The sequence below is a fragment of the Chenopodium album genome, chromosome 22, assembly GCF_948465745.1.
Source record: "Chenopodium album chromosome 22, dcCheAlbu1.1, whole genome shotgun sequence".
Lineage (NCBI taxonomy): Eukaryota > Viridiplantae > Streptophyta > Magnoliopsida > Caryophyllales > Amaranthaceae > Chenopodium > Chenopodium album.
In genome coordinates, this window is record NC_137855.1 from 40,289,041 (window position 1) to 40,305,959 (window position 16,919).

Consider the following 16,919-nt stretch of genomic DNA (forward strand, 5'->3'; position numbering starts at 1 on the left):
CGAGGTTGAAAGGGGCGTTTGATGAGGCACAGATGAAGAAGCTTCTGCTTGTTGGGTTGAGTTGCGCAAATCATGATTGCTTAGAGAGGCCTAACATGAGGAGGGTGCTTCAGATTCTTAACAATGAGGCCGGTCCTGTACTCGTTCCAAAATCGAAGCCCGCCTTAATCTTCTCAAGCAGCCTTCCCCTCGGTACAGAAGACCTTGTTTCAGATTATGACGTTTAGAGCAAGGCGTCAGAAGACCTGTTTCAGGATACAGTTCAATCTACTCAGCTTTTAAGGAGATTTGCTGAACAATTCTTACCACTTCTAGTTTCAAAATATTCTTTCATTTGTTTGTTTGATATTTTTCTCTCATTCTTTTTGCACAGTGTTACAATGTGACATATTCTTTAATACTGTAAGTTCAAGTTTTACTTGAACTATGTTGCACATCTCTTAGTTTAGGCAGTATGAACTCTCTTGGTACATTAGTACATTACACAACAAATGTAGTTGCTGTAACTCAATTAAATAAATACGTGAAAATTCCATCTATGGCATGTAGGAGTTTATAGGTACTACGCAGCGGAAATAAACATGAATCATATTCATACAGTACCTAATCCAAGGATCTAATGCATAACACATAAAGAACAAATAATTGTACATTTGAAGCGTGATTCCACGTGCGATCGAGCAAGAACAAAGGGAGATAAAGAACCCCAAGCGTGATTCCTCTACTTGGTCCACGGGCACAAGTTAAGACCTCCACTAATGCTAGTTAGTTGCAATTGAAACCTTCAATTGACCTTCTATGGAGAAGAGCGAACAACGAACCACCATGAACCACCACGAACACCACACGCGCCACCTAAGGTGGCCGGCCGTACGGACGAGGGGAGGAGAGAGATAGCCGTGAGTTAGAGAGAGGATTAGGGTTTTGGGATTGGTTGCCTTGATGTCAAAATTCACAGTGTGTGAATTATGACTGCTTACTACAAACCCTAGGCATGGATCTTATTTATATATCTCATCTCTAAATAAGAGCCCATGTCAAAAGCCCAAAATCTAATTCCAATCTAACTATGCTAGCCCAATCCAATTCATGATTAGTTAATAGCTCATGAGGCCCATTAATGGGCCTCTTACTTGCTTAACCCAATACCCTTGTGTGTGACCAATGTAGGATCCATTCTAAAGGGCTTTGGACTATTTGACTAGCCCAAAGATCATCTCTCATAGTCTAGCAACAGAGGATGACGCCCCAATAGAATGAACTTAATTATTATCTCCATAATAGTGATCCTTGATATATCTAGTAATTGCACTTATCGAAGACACAATTCCTTCATGGCATTCTTTCACTTTCTCTTCATACATATATTATGCACAACAATGAAACCAACTTACATGATTGCGCACTTGTGCTCAGTGTTGGCTATGCTGTGATGCATCTGGTACTCGAAACTGATTGGTCTGATTAGCTTATCCACCTGGTTTCCTTTCTTCATGGCAACTTAAAGTACTACTATGAAATGTACGACCCTTTGTGCATAATTTAGTGTTATGTCTTTCCGGAGTTAAAGCATTGATCATAGAATTTTACCATTTTATTGCACCCCACTTCCCCTGTTGAAGAAGATGATGAGTGGGGTATATAACCCTTTTCTTTATTTATTTTCTCCTGCTAATTTGAATTATATTTTTTTTTTGTGTTTTTTTAGCAAATTGTTGAACTTGCTATGTATGGTTTTGCTTGTTACTGGTTTGATGATTATGTTATTTTTGAAGCTTAAGAATTTCAATGATTCATTTTAGGGTAACGATTTTTCCAATTTGGTTATTAGTTACACCCTATGAAATGAATTTTTAGGCAGTTATTAAATTTATAATTATTGACATGTACTTGTCACTAGAACTAGAGCAATGCTAAGTTGCCAACTTTTTGATTGATTATACTTCGAAAAAGAGGGCAATTGAGGTAATAAGAAAATTGGGGATTTAGATGGATTTCGGGGTTTGAAAATATTGGCTTATTGAGGCAGGCTTTCACTTATGCTTAGATTAAGTGGATAGGTTTTCTTTTCATGATTTTGAGTTCATTTTTGAGTTTTTAATAATACGAAAAATGTGTATTTTTTTTAACAATGGAAGAACTTGGTATGAATCTTGTCAAGGTTGGGTTTAGGGAAATAGATACGCGGCCATAGTCCATAACTCCATAAAGAGTCAAAGATTGTTGATGTTGCTTTCATTGACTGTAGTTCGTGCTGTTTCTTATATTCTTATGTTTGATTGTCCCTGAAGCTAGTTGACCAGATGTCAATGCCTGAGCATATGCCACATATTAGAGGAAATAGAAACATTTGCAATCAACATGAACAAAAAATAAAATCCTTCCCTCGTATAGTGTACATGATGTTTAGTGCCTACTGTACATGAACATCACATTAAAACCAAAGGGAGAACAGTTAGAACACTACATCTGAAACAACAAAAAGGCGAGGCAGAAGCCTTGCATGTATACACAACCACACAGGTATGTTTAGGCAAATCTCAATCAACAAGGACATATGAGAATCTGCTAGGTTTGAGGGGTAATAACAATCATACTACCAATAGCATATATATGATAACAATAAAGTAATAATAAGGCAATAGATAAGCAAATAAACAGTAATAAATAAACAGTAATGAACTCTACTATGAAGAAAGAGTGAGTTTAGAGATACAATACTGAACAAGGATAAGCCTCCTTCTTCAGCAGGGACGAAGCTCCGTAGATTAATACAGGATAATTCTATTATATTTAGAGTATAGGTGCGTACATGAATGATCAAAATGTCTAGTTTATGCTTATTTATACCTAGGGATTTCTAGGGTTTACAAAGATATTCTGAATATATTCAAAATGAGGAAGATCTTCTTGATTTATCTTCTTCCCTGTTCTGTAGGTGTATCTTTGGCAAGTATCTCTTTGATTGATATCCTTGATGCTGCTTTCCTTGTTTATTCTAATCAAGCCGTTTTGCTTATTTTGTTGATGTATTGCTTCTTGGACTGGTGCCCTAAACTTTATGGGTCGTATTACAATACGGGCCCAACAAGGTACGGGTCCAGCCGTCAAGGTGCTAAACTCAACATATAATAATGAGAATTTTGGATGACCTAGCCAACATGTGTTGTCCGTGTCCATACCCGGTTGAAATTATCGTGTATCCAGCAGGGTAATCAATGTGAATGAAGCATCTAAATTACTACATACACACATAAACTCCCTATACATATCTTTGTTGACTATGTCTAAGCACAAGAGGGTACCTTCAACTACTGCCTCGCTAAGTTGCATGATACCCAAGAATAAGTGGTAACATAAGAGGACTGTGTTATGTAATTATGTTGTGTACTTCTTAACTTGTTAAGAATAAAAATATTGACTATTAGATTTATATCTCGATAAACATTATAAATGAAACAAGTAAAAATGGCGAAACTATTATATCTATTTATGAAATTTTTTATTTTTATTAATTAAAAATACAAATTGAAGAGAACATGATCTTACTTTACTATGTTCCTTTGTCCCAGTATAATTGACACATAACACACATGTTAGTGGAGTAATTTGACATAATATTCTTGGATTCATCTTGCAACCTTGAGTGTACATTAAAATCTCTTAGACACTACACTATGACACATAAAAATCGAATTTGTACACAACCTTATCCATTGTTTCATAACCCATTCTAAGCACGAGGCCCATGTATCCAACATTTCGACTTGGTATGTGGGGGTGTTCAAGAGCAATTGACGAGTCGAGCAAAGCTTGATAGAGGGTTAGACTCGAGGAGGCTTGACTCGAGTGGGCTTGACTTGAATTTGGATTCGGCTCAAGATCTTCATGAGTCAAGCCTAAAAGCTCATGAACAAGCTTGTGATTTTTGTATATGATTAATTTTTTTTGTAATAGATAATTAGAACTTCATACTTAGAACTTAGGAACTAAATTTTTTTTTCGAAACTTAAGTTTGCATTCTAAAATAATTTAGACCTTTTTGATTTTGGGCTTAACAAACTTAACCTAGATGGAGTCTTAAACTGTTAGCTAAGGCGAGTTGAGCTCACCTTTATGAGTCTCGTCATCTCAAACTCGAGTCGAGCTCAATATTTATAGGCCGATGATATTTGAGCTCAAGCCGAGCCTACCTAAGCTTTTTAACACCCTTGACAAGATGACACTAGACAGACTAGTAGACTACCATCAAATAACGAAATGTTAATTTTAAAAAAAAAAAAATTGCAAAGATTACTGGAGTGCGAGAAAATGGAGGGAACGTTAAACTCCAAAGCAACCGATTTTTCAGAAATCAGTGCTTCCATTCACGGGTGATTAATACCAACAGAAATTACTACACGAAGCCACAAATTCGGCATAAAATGGTTCGATTTCAATTTTTCTGTAACAAATTTTAATTTAGGTTTCAACAATTTTCAAAATTTTCAATTTTATTGTTATGCTAGTTACTATCTAAATTTCGGAGATTCACATTATAATTTGTTAGGTTAAAGATTATGCTTTCATTCAAGTAATTTTGATATTATCAAGGTTTTTTAAAATGCTGATAGAATTTTGCTTGATTTGAACTTCAATTTAGTACAGCAGTATTGAATTATTATTATTATTATTATAATTATGTGATTCGATACTGTAAATTGTGGATATTGATGTTATACATATGAAATTAAAGAGTGGAATTGCATACAAGCTGATGTCATTTTTTAAAATTTGGTAAATATAATGCACTTCATTTGGAGTGCAACTAGGCGCATAGCTGCTATTGATTTGGAATGTATATAGGAGGGTTAACTTGTAAATTCACATAATTTTTTTTAGAGTTTTTATCGTTTCAGTGGTACTTTTAATGTACCATTATACTCACAGTGGTATTTTTAATATACTATTATACATGTAATTTATACTATTATAGTATAGATTGTTTTAATAGTACTATTTGTCTATTTATAACCATTATAGATAACAGTGGTACAATATTTGTACCACTAGAAAGACGAAAAAATTCATTACTCTTTTGTCGTGTAGCTGCTATTTACATGTTATGTAAATAGCAGCTATGCGCCAATACTTAACCCTTCATTTGAATTGATGTTTGGTTGATCATATCAAATCAATATTCTTTCTCTTGCTATGTCATGCTTCATACAGTATATAATTGATCTTGAATTTGTTTGTCTATATACTAAAGATAAATACATGTCGAACTATAAGGCTATAACAAAACAATAACAACACTCTTAGTTTAATCTTTAATTTGTCAATAGTTTCACAAGTTAAGTTTTCCCCCATGTACGTTATTAATAAATGATAATGAAAAAGGGTATTGCAAAGCTAACACCATGTAATTTAAGGACAAATATGAAGTAAATTGAACTTTCAATATTGTGCTGGTTATTTAGGAATTCTGCTAGCTGTAAGCCTGTAAGGTTGCGCAAATGGAGAATCAAAACAACTTAAAGAAACCTCTGCTAGCTATCGGAATCAGAAGGATGTAGCAAAGAAGAAGAAACTTCATCGTTCTAGAAGTGCTCCTCTCATCGTGTCCCTCCCTGGAGATTTTCCAACTGTTGATCACAAGCCTGATCTCACACCTGAATCCCTGTACGTGTCTTTTTACCTTCTTACTGCCGGTGTTTGTTTTTATATAGTAAGAGATCAGGTAAGTGGTAAAAAGACTAGTAGTAGCATCATTGATTCTCTTTACTTTTGACTACAGTTGGATATGGTGATTTAGTCCCTCAAAGTGCCCTCACTAAGGTCCTTGCTTGTGCTTTTGTCTTCCTGGGGATGGCTTTAATTTGGTAGGGTTAGTTCTCAGACATGGGGCAGATAGAAGCAACAGGCATTGCTCATTAGAGCATTGCAAATGCGCAAAAGATTTCAACCAAGTGACTTTATGAAGGAGATTGAATCAGGGGAAGTTCGATATAAGTGTGTTGTGGTTGCACTAATCCTTTTTGTACTTATCGTCAGTGGGATTGTTTTCCTGATTTTTGTAGAGAAGTTAGATGCTCTGGATGCTCTTTACTGTGTTTGTGTTACAATAACATCCTTGGGTTATGGAGATTCTAGCTTTTCAACAGAAGGAGGTCGCGCTTTTAATTGCAGTTTTGTGGATATTAATGAGCACTATTTGCTTGGGGCAATTCTTCCTTTATCTTGCTGAGCTTAATACAGAAAGTAGGCAAAATGCCCTTATCAAGTGGGTTCTTACTCGATGCGTGACTATTGTAGATCTAGAGGCTGCTGATATGGACAACGATGGAGTTGTAGAGTAAGTGTTAAATATAGCATTATATATTTACGTAACAGAGAAATAATAGCTGCACATATTGTTTTTGTTGCCTTATTTTTTCTAAACTAAAATTTTCCCTTTCCATTCCAAATAATGCAAATTCTTTTTGGATGTTTGTATCGATATCACTTTTTTAAATGGCAAAAAGAATAATTAAGTTTAACTCGATATCCTAAAAGAACCTCATTACACTAATTAAATCAGGTTAGTTCAGCTCTTACAATTTACTTTTTCTGAATGGATGTATTAAAATCTATAATACTACGTAATACATAGCACTACCAGATGAATTGAAGTGATGAATTTATAGTGTTAAAGCCCAACTAATCATATAAAAGATGTATTTTGGTATAATGATGGGATCAATTAAGGCTTTTATATGATTATATGATTGATTTTGATATCATGAAATTAAACCTTGAATAACATGGTGCATCAAAATTAAATGATAAGGTGACCATTAAAGTATTGATTATTCAAGCAATTAATAAATTATCATAGCTGTACACATGAAAGTCAAATAATGGGGAGCATGATTTTTTATTCAAGCAAGCAGTAAGTGCTTATTTCAGCAGGGGATGTGTTTTGTTTTTTTCCCCCCTCTTCCCTGTAATTTTTTCTTTCCATCATGTACCAGGAAATCCAACAAGTTCAGATATATGATCTCATTGGACACAGGCCCAATATTGCTGGGTAAGAATTTTTTATTTTTTTTTATTTCTGTTTCCTTTTATGGACTGGTGTTTCTATTTTTGTTTCTTGATTCTCTTTTGCCCTTAAGTTTCTTAGTACGTAGCAAATGCTTCGTACTTTGTGCATGATACTTGTGGATTCTATTATGTTTGTTGATTGTACCCTTTTAAATACCGATATATGGTGTTAGATTTGAATTTAGTGAGCCAGTGGTTGGTTGGACTTTTTTTTCTTGTTTACACTATAGATCATATTTTTATTTTGGAAGAGAAGGGAGAAGGTTAGAGGAAGTGTAACGAGGCTTATTATATGAATCTCCCTAGAGTTGTCAATAATTCCAATATCAGGTAGCAAAAAAAAAGCTTGTTGTATCTATGGTTATGTTGCTATATGATGCTTTGGATTGGTGTTGTGATACATGCTTCATGATGGTTTTTTAAAGAATTGTGATGGTATGCGGAATACGAGTATGTTTTATGGTGTTTTAAAAATTGTCGTGGTTGTATACTGGATGTTTGTGGTGGTTTGGGGTGTGTAAACAACTAAATATATAAACTATATTTGGTTTCTATCAATAATTGATTAGTTTTTGCATGAGATGCTACAAACTAAGAATAGGGAGTGGAATTTTACCAATCTTACTATTCCTTAAGCTACGAACTTGAAGTGCAATAACTATAATGATAAAGCCATATCTCACATGTGGGAACAAGAGTCCAGTCTCAAGTTCTTTTTGTCAAAACATGAACTTACATATGCCAAGAACAACAAACAAATATACCCGTGAGATTTTTCCCATTTGAGATTGAGATGGTCATCCCTCAACAATTAATCCATATTGTGTAAACTTATTATACTAGCTTTTAGAGGAAAATTTTGAAACTAAACTCTGAGCTTTCAATACTCTGTAGGTTATTTGCTGATTATACTAGATTTGTAAATACTTGCAAATGGAGAATCAAAAGAACTTGAACAAATCACTATTGGAAGAATCCATATATCTTTCATGTCAATTAATAAGAAGACTTTGTTGGTCTAGAAGTGCTCCTCCCATAGCGGCCCTCCTCTATGGAGGTAATCTAACTGCTTATCACGAGCCGGGTCCTACTCCCAAAGCTATCTGGAAGAGACTCCATCCAAGCTGTTATCGAATCACTATCTTTGTGACTATTTACCTTCTTGTTGGTGCATTCTCCTTTTATATAATAAGGGATCAATTTAGTGGTACAAAGACTACTAATGGCATAGTAGATGCTCTTTAATTTTGTATGGTTACCATGACTACAGTTGGATATGGTGACTTAGTCCCGCAAAGTTCCCTTGCTAAGCTCCTCAATTGTGCTTTAATTTCATACTCGAGGTGCAAATTATCTCGCTGAGAAGCAAGAATTATTGCTCGTTAGGGCATTACAAATGCGCAAAAAACTTATTCGCCCAGGTGATATTATGAAGGATATCATGGAAACAAGCAAAGTTCAACAAAATTGCATTGTGTTTGTGTTACAATCATGTCCTTGGGATCTGGAGATTAAGGCTTTTCTACTGAGGCAGGCTGTATTTTTGCAATTTTGTGGATTTTGACAACCACTATATGCTTGGGGCTATTCTTCCTTCATCTTGCTGAGCTTAGCACTTAGGAGGCAAAATGTTGTAGTCAGGTGGGTTATTACTCGGCGTGCAACTATTGTAGATCTTGAGGCTGCTGCTACGAACATCGATGGAGGTGTAGAGTAAGTACAATGAGACAAGAATGATGATATCTGGTGTTTTCTCATAAGAAAATAATGTATCCTCATTTCTTACCTTTGGTTTCAATCTAATTATTTTTGATATAACACCACATTCTTTGACTTGCAGAGTTGCTGATTTTGTATTATACAAGCTGAAGGACATGGGGAAGATTACTCAAAATGATATATCAGTTGTAATGAAAGAATTCAAAGAACTAGATTTCGATCAGTCTTGAAGTTGGTTATAGGTGTATGATTTGGAACTTTCATATAGTGAGATAAATTGCACCAAAGAGATCACCAGATAACATTGCTCCGAATGCTCCCTCCATTTGTTGCTCAACTCCTGTGAGAAATTGTTCGTCCATATAACTAATCATGGAAATTTTTGTTGATAGAAACGATTGATAAAATCAGAGTATGGTGCATTGGTGCTGAAGGAAGTTATCATATGCTGAGCACAAAATTTATTTGTTCTTGGCAATTATGTTTGAAATTTGATTTCCAAGCAGATTTGTAATGTATCGGATAAAATGTTGTGATTGTGCTTATCTTAAATAAAGAGCTAAATGTCTTGTAAAAAAAACAAAATAAAGAGCTAAAGGTGCTGGTTGTTTGAGTTACTGAGTCAGATTGAATTTAAGCTTGTGCATGACAGCATATGTGGACAAATGAAGTGTTAATGAAGCTTATTTTCTTAACCACCAATTCGCTATCAAAATCAATTTAAATAAGTTCGGATAAGTAAAGTTAACATAATTCTTTAAAAAAAAAAAAAAAAAAGTGTACAGCGGGTGTAAAGTTATCTTTCAAATATCAAAAGTTAGTAAATCACCTTTAGATATTCACCTACTAATAAATTTGTTCTCTTTACAATTTCTTAAAAACCACCTATAAGGTATAAAAGGTGATCATATTATTTATCACTTTTTAATGAACAAAGATGATCAAAACTAAAGTAATTCTCAATTAGATTTAATTTATCGCAATACAAGGATATAGTAACAATATTTTAAACCCAATACACACAAAATTAACACTTAAAATTATGGGTGTTAGCTCAAGTGCTTGGATCGGAATTGTCAGGATCGAGCAGTATTATGCACATACCTGTCAAATCATAATCTATTTGGTTTCAATTCAGGTCGAATCGGATCAGGTCGGATGAGTTTTTTACACCTCTAACTTTGAAAACATGCTGAATCAGTTTCCAATTTGTTAAAGCGGCCCACGAGCGCTACTTCCTAGTTTCCAGCTTAATTGGCCTTTTATTAGGCTAACTTTACTGTTTACACTTGGCCTGTTCTTTATTTGGATCTTCAATTTTTCCTTGTAATTTTCTCTCTTGCCAAACTGCAGGAAAATCAAAGTTTTGATCTTCAATTTGGAGATTAGCCCAGTTTTACTTTGTAAGTTATTAACCTCATTTTAATTACTTTGTTTGTTTGTTTTCTCTGATTAACCCATCTTCCCCAGTAGTGTAATTGCTTGTTACTCCATGATTTTTACTCAATTATGTTGATTTTCTTGATGAATTTTAATTGCCCATTAAATTGTGGTAATCATAATTTACTGAGCCATTTTTGGGACTTTTGTATTTTTTTTTGTTTCTACTGTATTTTGCTTACTTCGTTTTCATCTTTAAAAGTTCTAATTGCCCATTAAATTGTGTTGAAATGCGAAGAACTTTTAGAGACAAAACAAGAACAACCCATTAATTGGCATGAATTGGGAAAGTTAAGCTGTAATTAGTGTTACTAGGAACGCTATGTTCATAAACCATGTGTGCAATCACATGTTTGTAGACTATGTAGATTGGCTATGGTGGGACTGTGATGATATATGTGTGGTGGTAATGTGGTATACATGATGATTTTTCGGGGTGATATACTATAAAGCGAGGCGGTTATGGTATTAAGTGGCTCTTGGTGGAAGTTGGTGGTGGTGGGTTAATGGCATTAAGATTGCAGAGTTGTTAAGTGGTTTATACATAACTTTATACCCATGGGAGGAATTCTCTTCATACCCCCAACCTCCAGGGTGGGATTCGTGGGCTTGTGGCACAATGTTTGCTGTGGGATAGTAGTAGCAGACTAGCAGTAGTCGTCTTCATTTGGCACACCGTATTCATGTTAGTCCATTATGCAATTCATGCCATGCTTCACCGTGTAGGAAAGGGGATAAGACACTTGTATACTTTTGATCAATGATGATTAGTGATTCATACCAAGCAAAATTCCATTAAAAAGATTGAAATAGCTAGGCCTCATTATCTAGAATAGAGTAGTAGAAGCCATTTTTTTCAATAAGAACTTCAACTGGCTGCATTCTTTTTACTTGAAGAGTTGGAGATCATTATGGTACAATTAATTTCTTATCAATAGAAAAACTTCATGATGGTAATTGTGTTCGGCTCCAATTGTTATTGAAATTTTTTGCTACTGAGGTGTCCTGAACTCCTGATTCACTTGTATAGTTAAGAATGTTATATTGATGTAACTTGATTGTTGTTGAGTGTGACTTCTCAAGTTTTGACTGACCCACATTGAAAATTCAAGGGTTATTTTTAACAAGAATTCAAGAAAGTCTTTTATGATATTATGAAGGTTGGAATTTGAAAGTCAAGGGTACTGTGCAGATACCCTCCTAATGGCTTACATTTTTTCCCAAAGTCAAGCAAATAATATGCAAACAATGTGTTTAGTTCTTTAGCAATTTGTTGAATTAAATGACAAAGGCATTGCTTGGGAGGAGGTCGATTTAGACAAAATAATAGATGATTAAATATGTGCTGAATCAAATTCTAAACTGCATCTTGCTGACTTGAGGAGATTATTGAATTTTCTAATGTGTAGAGCTTGCCACAGGTACTAGCCCATTGTGGTAATCGATTTGTCAAATTTGTGTGTTAGTTGTAAATCTTGCATATACCTAGGAAAAATAAAGTTCCTTCATTGTGATTAAAAAAATTTCTTTGATATGAGCTATAACAGTTGCTCTGGTAAATCAGGGGAATAAATGCCGTCACTAATTCCGAAAAATATGTTTGTACATAGTTATGATAAGATATCATTAATACTCTCTGTGTAAATCCTTGTTTGTGTTTACATGATGAGACTATTTTTCTCTCTGGAGGAGAATATGAATAATGAATTCCTAAACTTCTGGAGTTTTGTAGGTGACAACTGAAAAATAACAATTATTGGTGTGACATGGTCTGATGGCCAATAATAATGACTTAAAGGAGTCCCTAATATCAAAACCCTCAAATCGAAAGGATGCAGTCAAGAAGAGAAGGTTTCGCCGGGTAAAGAGTGCACCTCTCACTGAGCTTATTCCTGGAGAAGTAGATGGCAGCACGGCTTCTGCTAGAACATCTGAATCCGTATTTGGGAGTCTGCATCCTAGTTTAATAGGAGTTGCTGCATATTTGTTCGTTTACCTGGTTGTTGGCGTCATTTGCTTTTACGTAGTCAGACATCACATCAGTGGTAAAAAAACTAATGATGTAGTTGATGCTCTTTATCTCACCATTGTCACCATGACTACAGTTGGATATGGGGACCTGGTCCCACAGAGTGTCTCTGGAAAGCTCCTTGCTTGTGCCTTTGTCTTCATAGGCATGGCTTTGGTTGGATTGGTTCTTAGTAGAGGAGCAGATTATCTAGTTGAGAAGCAGGAGGCATTGATGGTTAAAGCTTTGCATATGAGACAAAAACTCGGTCCAAGCGATATTATGAAGGAAATTGAAACAAACAAATCTAGATACAAATTCATCTTGTCTTTAATATTTCTCTTGATACTCATCATGATTGGAACACTCTTCTTAACATTTGTTGAGAAGTTGGATATTGTAGACGCGTTTTATTGTGTTTGCTGTACCATCACTACCCTGGGTTATGGTGATCGCAGTTTCTCTACTGAGGGAGGTCGTTTATTTGCAGTTGTGTGGATTCTGACAAGCACAATATGCTTAGCTCAGTTTTTCCTCTATCTTACTGAGATAAACACTGAAAAGAGACAAAAGTACCTTGTGCACTGTGTTCTTACTCGACATATGACCAATGTGGATCTTGAGGCTGCTGATATCGATGATGATGGAGTTGTTAAGTAAGTGAAAGTTATGCATCTTAGCTTCTTTATTAGCCCTTATCTGAACAAATGTTTACTTCTCTTAATATATGTGAACTTTTTGGCCTAATCTTGACTTATTTGATTTTAAGAATGCCCATATCAGAACTTTTAACCACTTCTTGAACCTTTTCTGAACCTCTTGGCCTTATTTGGAGTTTTGTGGCCTTAATTTATATATGTATTGGTGATAAGAACAAAGCCTTGGTACATTCTCTCCTTAAATTGCATAATTTTCTGTTGCTGAAGTAAACTTTATGATTTAATTGTTAGTGATGATGATGGAGCTTTAATTAAAAATAAATATCAGGTTACTTTGTACGAAGTACAATTTCTCTTTTATTTCTCCCCCATCTTTCTTTTTTTTTGAGGATTTATATACTTTTGGTTCCTCACAAGCTTGCTCGAACTATAAAAGAGAAAGTAAAGTCTTTCCAGCATTAAGTAAATTATGTGCTTCCATTAACTTTGTTCTGTATTCTGAATTCTTTCAGTGCTGCTGAATTTGTTCTATATAAGCTCAAAGAGTTGGGAAAAATCACTCAGGACGATATATCTCTAATGATGGAAGAATTTGAAGAATTGGATGTTGATCAGTCAGGAACTTTATCCATGTCTGATTTAGCACTAGCTCAATCATCTCCACAAGCAAAAGGATCAACTTCTGATCAGGGGAGACCTTGTTGATAAGCCATTTTTGAAAATATTTGAGACTTTATTTGTCTATATATAGTATTATATACCACGGTTCTGATTCTCATATTAATCCAAATCTTTTCAGTTCATATACTAAAATTATGATAAACTTTCTTAGCTTTTGTTCAGTTGCTATGTATCTGTATTCTGTACAATGTATTAGGAATTTAGCTCCAAACTAGGACATGATATATCTTTATTATAACCTATGATGCTGATATACCAATTATACAGAGAACTTGCATACTTGAGGGTTAATTTATTGTCTCTTCACAACCTGTATCTCATATGTAATGTCCTGAGTTTTAAGTCTGACATGGTCTGTGGCATCTTTGCAAACTATCTTCATCATTTTGGAAGGCTTTTTACCTATATGCCTCCAAATTGCTTAGTATATATAGTACATCGTTTTTTGTTTATCTTTCTTCTAGTTCCAACTAATCTAGTATTCTGGATTAGTGCTGTTGGAGTGTTGGAGTGTGCTGGTGGTTGATCCGGTGTGGGAGGTGAAGGTTGTTGCCTGATGATGGTGGAGCGGCGTTGCTACCTAATTGTTATGGCGAATCCGGGAAGACGGTGGTTGGGTATGGTTGTTCCAGCGAATGGTTGAGGTAGGAAGAAGAAGGGATTTATTTTTTTTATTCTTTAATTTTTTTTAATTTAAAAAAAATTATATACAAAACCTAATTAAAAGATGATACGTGTCAAATAACCTTATAAAACAAGTTACCAATTCAAACAACCGGTCATTAAATGAAAAAGGTTTATTTTGAGAAGGTTGGATTATTTCTTAAATTCGAAAAGATGAGATTATTTTGAGCATATGGGCGAAAGGTGAGATTAGTCTTTTCAATTTTTCTTATTTTATATGGTCTAACTTTTTTGAAATGAATGTTCAGCAAGAAGTAAAAAAAACTGATCTTTGTTTAGTTATCAATTTATCATTATAATGCCACAAACCTTTAAGATAAGATGTTTGAAAAAAAAAAAAAAATCCAATGCACCCTCACTACGAAAAGCATTTAGCAATAGTTATTAAATAAAAATACAACAAATTAGAACAACTTGTTGGTAAGAATAAATAGATGATAACTTGTGAATCATAATACTTTAATCGAACAGGCGACTGACGCTTTTGATAAATTGCTCAATGTGTTCTCGACTGACATCTGATTTGGAGTTAGATACTGTGATAAGCATATGACCAATTCCTCCAAAACTAATGCATGTCTCAGGAGAAATTGGATCATTCCTACTTCCCGTCCTAATCCATAGTATTCCTTTATCACTATTCTTTTGAGGCGATACCTGCAACATAAAGGAATTTCATGATCTGTACTAAAAAATTTTTGTTCCAACTCCAGATCTTCTCTCCTATACGCACATTGTTTGACTATGCGACCATACGTAGAGTGCTCGGCACTGTAATACATAGTGAGTCCCTGCAAAGTAAGCAACAATAATAATCAAAATTTAAAATTTGTAAAATAAACTTAGATTTACAACATTGCCCATATGTGATAGATTCCATGAACGTATAATGATACTAAAATCAATTGGTTGTTGGTGTAGTGATGATTAGAACAACACTTAATATGAGGTAGAATTTGTTATGTACACCCTGGTGTACCTCAACTAACTTAAGGGTTGATTTTTGCTCTTTTTTTAATAATAAAATGAAAAATAATCATCAAAATGAGAACATCTCAAATACTCATGGGTGTACAGTATACCCGAGTATATATAACAACCTTCCGATGGAAAAACCTGTGTTCTATGTCCTGCAACAGCAATTGGCATAAGACTGAAACCTAACCACCAAGAACTAATCCTCAAATCCGGATTAACCCAAAAGGTGAACCGGGTGGAACACTAAAATAAAAAATTATGATACTAAAATCACACACCAACCTCTGCGAAAACAAGTGTTTCTAAGACAGGTGAACAGTTGAGAAGGGGCAACAACAGTTTATTCCAGTAATTATCAGTACCGCCGCCACCCAGCTCTAGATGTTTCAGATTAGGAAACACAGGCAGTTGATCCTTTAAGACCTTTTCATCAACATAGTCGAACTCCTACAACCACAATTGGTAAATTTCATAATTTACAGAAAAAAAAAAGGATAATTCAGCTTAGAACAAAATTAGAGTTTGAGACATACCTGCACTATAAGGCTGCACAACGATAAATGTTGAGCATAAGACAAGGGTCTAATGAGGCTAAGCATTACCTCAATCATTGGTACAGATTCCTCATATTTTAAGAGACTTTCAATCCGTAAAACTGCTTTAACAAGACAATGCATTGCTGGGATTGAGTAACATTTAGCAAAATTATCACGGTATTTAAGGTACTCCAAATTGGGAGTATTGATAAGCACAAAGTCACTGTTATCTTCTTGAAAATCAGGCCATTTAATCATTGTTAAACACAATCTTCGAAGGGATGTCGATGTTATAGCTGTGATGTTGACATGGTTGGTAAAGGGTACGAATGTAAGGTCTTCAAGTACAGGACAGCTTGAAACTAGCCTCGGCAGAAAGCCATCCTCAGAAATAGAAGGCGAAGAGAAGAGAAGCAGTTTCAAGTTTGGAAGACGATAAGATGGCATGGTAAAAACTTGATCAAGACCAAGATTGACCTCGAGCTTCAACGTCTCCAACGTTTCACATGTGAAAATAGCCGGTGGCAGCTGGGAATCACCTGGTTCCCTCACCAGAATACGGAGGTCAAGCTCCCTAAGGCCGCAAAGATTCAATGGATAAGAGATCCACGCATAAAGTCCCGATGATTTCAAGTGAGGGAGACAACCTTGCTTACACCCAATAACAGTGCAATCATTATACTTAAAGTAGGTTGTATGAAAATCCGAGGTATTAACATGAAGTCTAAACTTGGTGAGATACTGAGATTGATGTGCTTGGAGTAAAGTATCGACAAAGCTCACGAAAGTACGGAAACGTTCAATTGCATAGGGATGTTTCAAACAAAGAGATATAGGGGAAATATCCAAGTCAAGGCTCGTAAGCAAAGGGAAAACACGCCTCAATCTCCTCGATAAGACGGAAGTAGCGGCGGCATCCTTGGTGGGAAGCAAAGAAAGGATCAAAATTAACAATTCATCAGGCAAACTGGTGAGCCTATCTACCAACACTTGACTAACGTTGTGATTTTGAACATCCCATACACTAGTGTAAGTTGCAGTACACGGTTTCAAGCTCCAATCCATACACCAAGCGATTCCTGCTCTAGATAAATAAATAATTAATTGCCATCAATGTTTCTCGAGGATGACCTAGTTCTCATAGTT

The 16,919-nt window shown here is 35.0% G+C and overlaps 2 protein-coding genes and 1 pseudogene across 2 annotated transcripts; 2 read left to right on the forward strand and 1 right to left on the reverse strand.

The window, feature by feature from the left end:
* Window positions 1–2,131: 2,131 nt before the first annotated feature.
* Window positions 2,132–9,017, forward strand: LOC145604456 (two-pore potassium channel 1-like; annotated as a pseudogene).
* Window positions 9,018–10,086: 1,069 nt separating this feature from the next.
* Window positions 10,087–13,800, forward strand: LOC145605053 (two-pore potassium channel 1-like). The gene is made up of 3 exons (XM_081661067.1): window positions 10,087–10,190; window positions 11,960–12,891; window positions 13,407–13,800. The coding sequence occupies exons 2-3, from the start codon at window positions 12,002–12,004 to the stop codon at window positions 13,597–13,599; spliced, it is 1,083 nt and encodes a 360-aa protein (XP_081517193.1). The 5' UTR covers window positions 10,087–10,190; window positions 11,960–12,001; the 3' UTR covers window positions 13,600–13,800.
* Window positions 13,801–15,667: 1,867 nt separating this feature from the next.
* On the reverse strand, window positions 15,668–16,838 carry LOC145604457 (putative F-box/FBD/LRR-repeat protein At4g00315). The gene is made up of 3 exons (XM_081660344.1): window positions 15,840–16,838; window positions 15,771–15,783; window positions 15,668–15,684 (listed from the first exon to the last, which is right to left on the reverse strand). The coding sequence occupies exons 1-3, from the start codon at window positions 16,836–16,838 to the stop codon at window positions 15,668–15,670; spliced, it is 1,029 nt and encodes a 342-aa protein (XP_081516470.1).
* Between the last annotated feature and the right edge of the window lie 81 nt (window positions 16,839–16,919).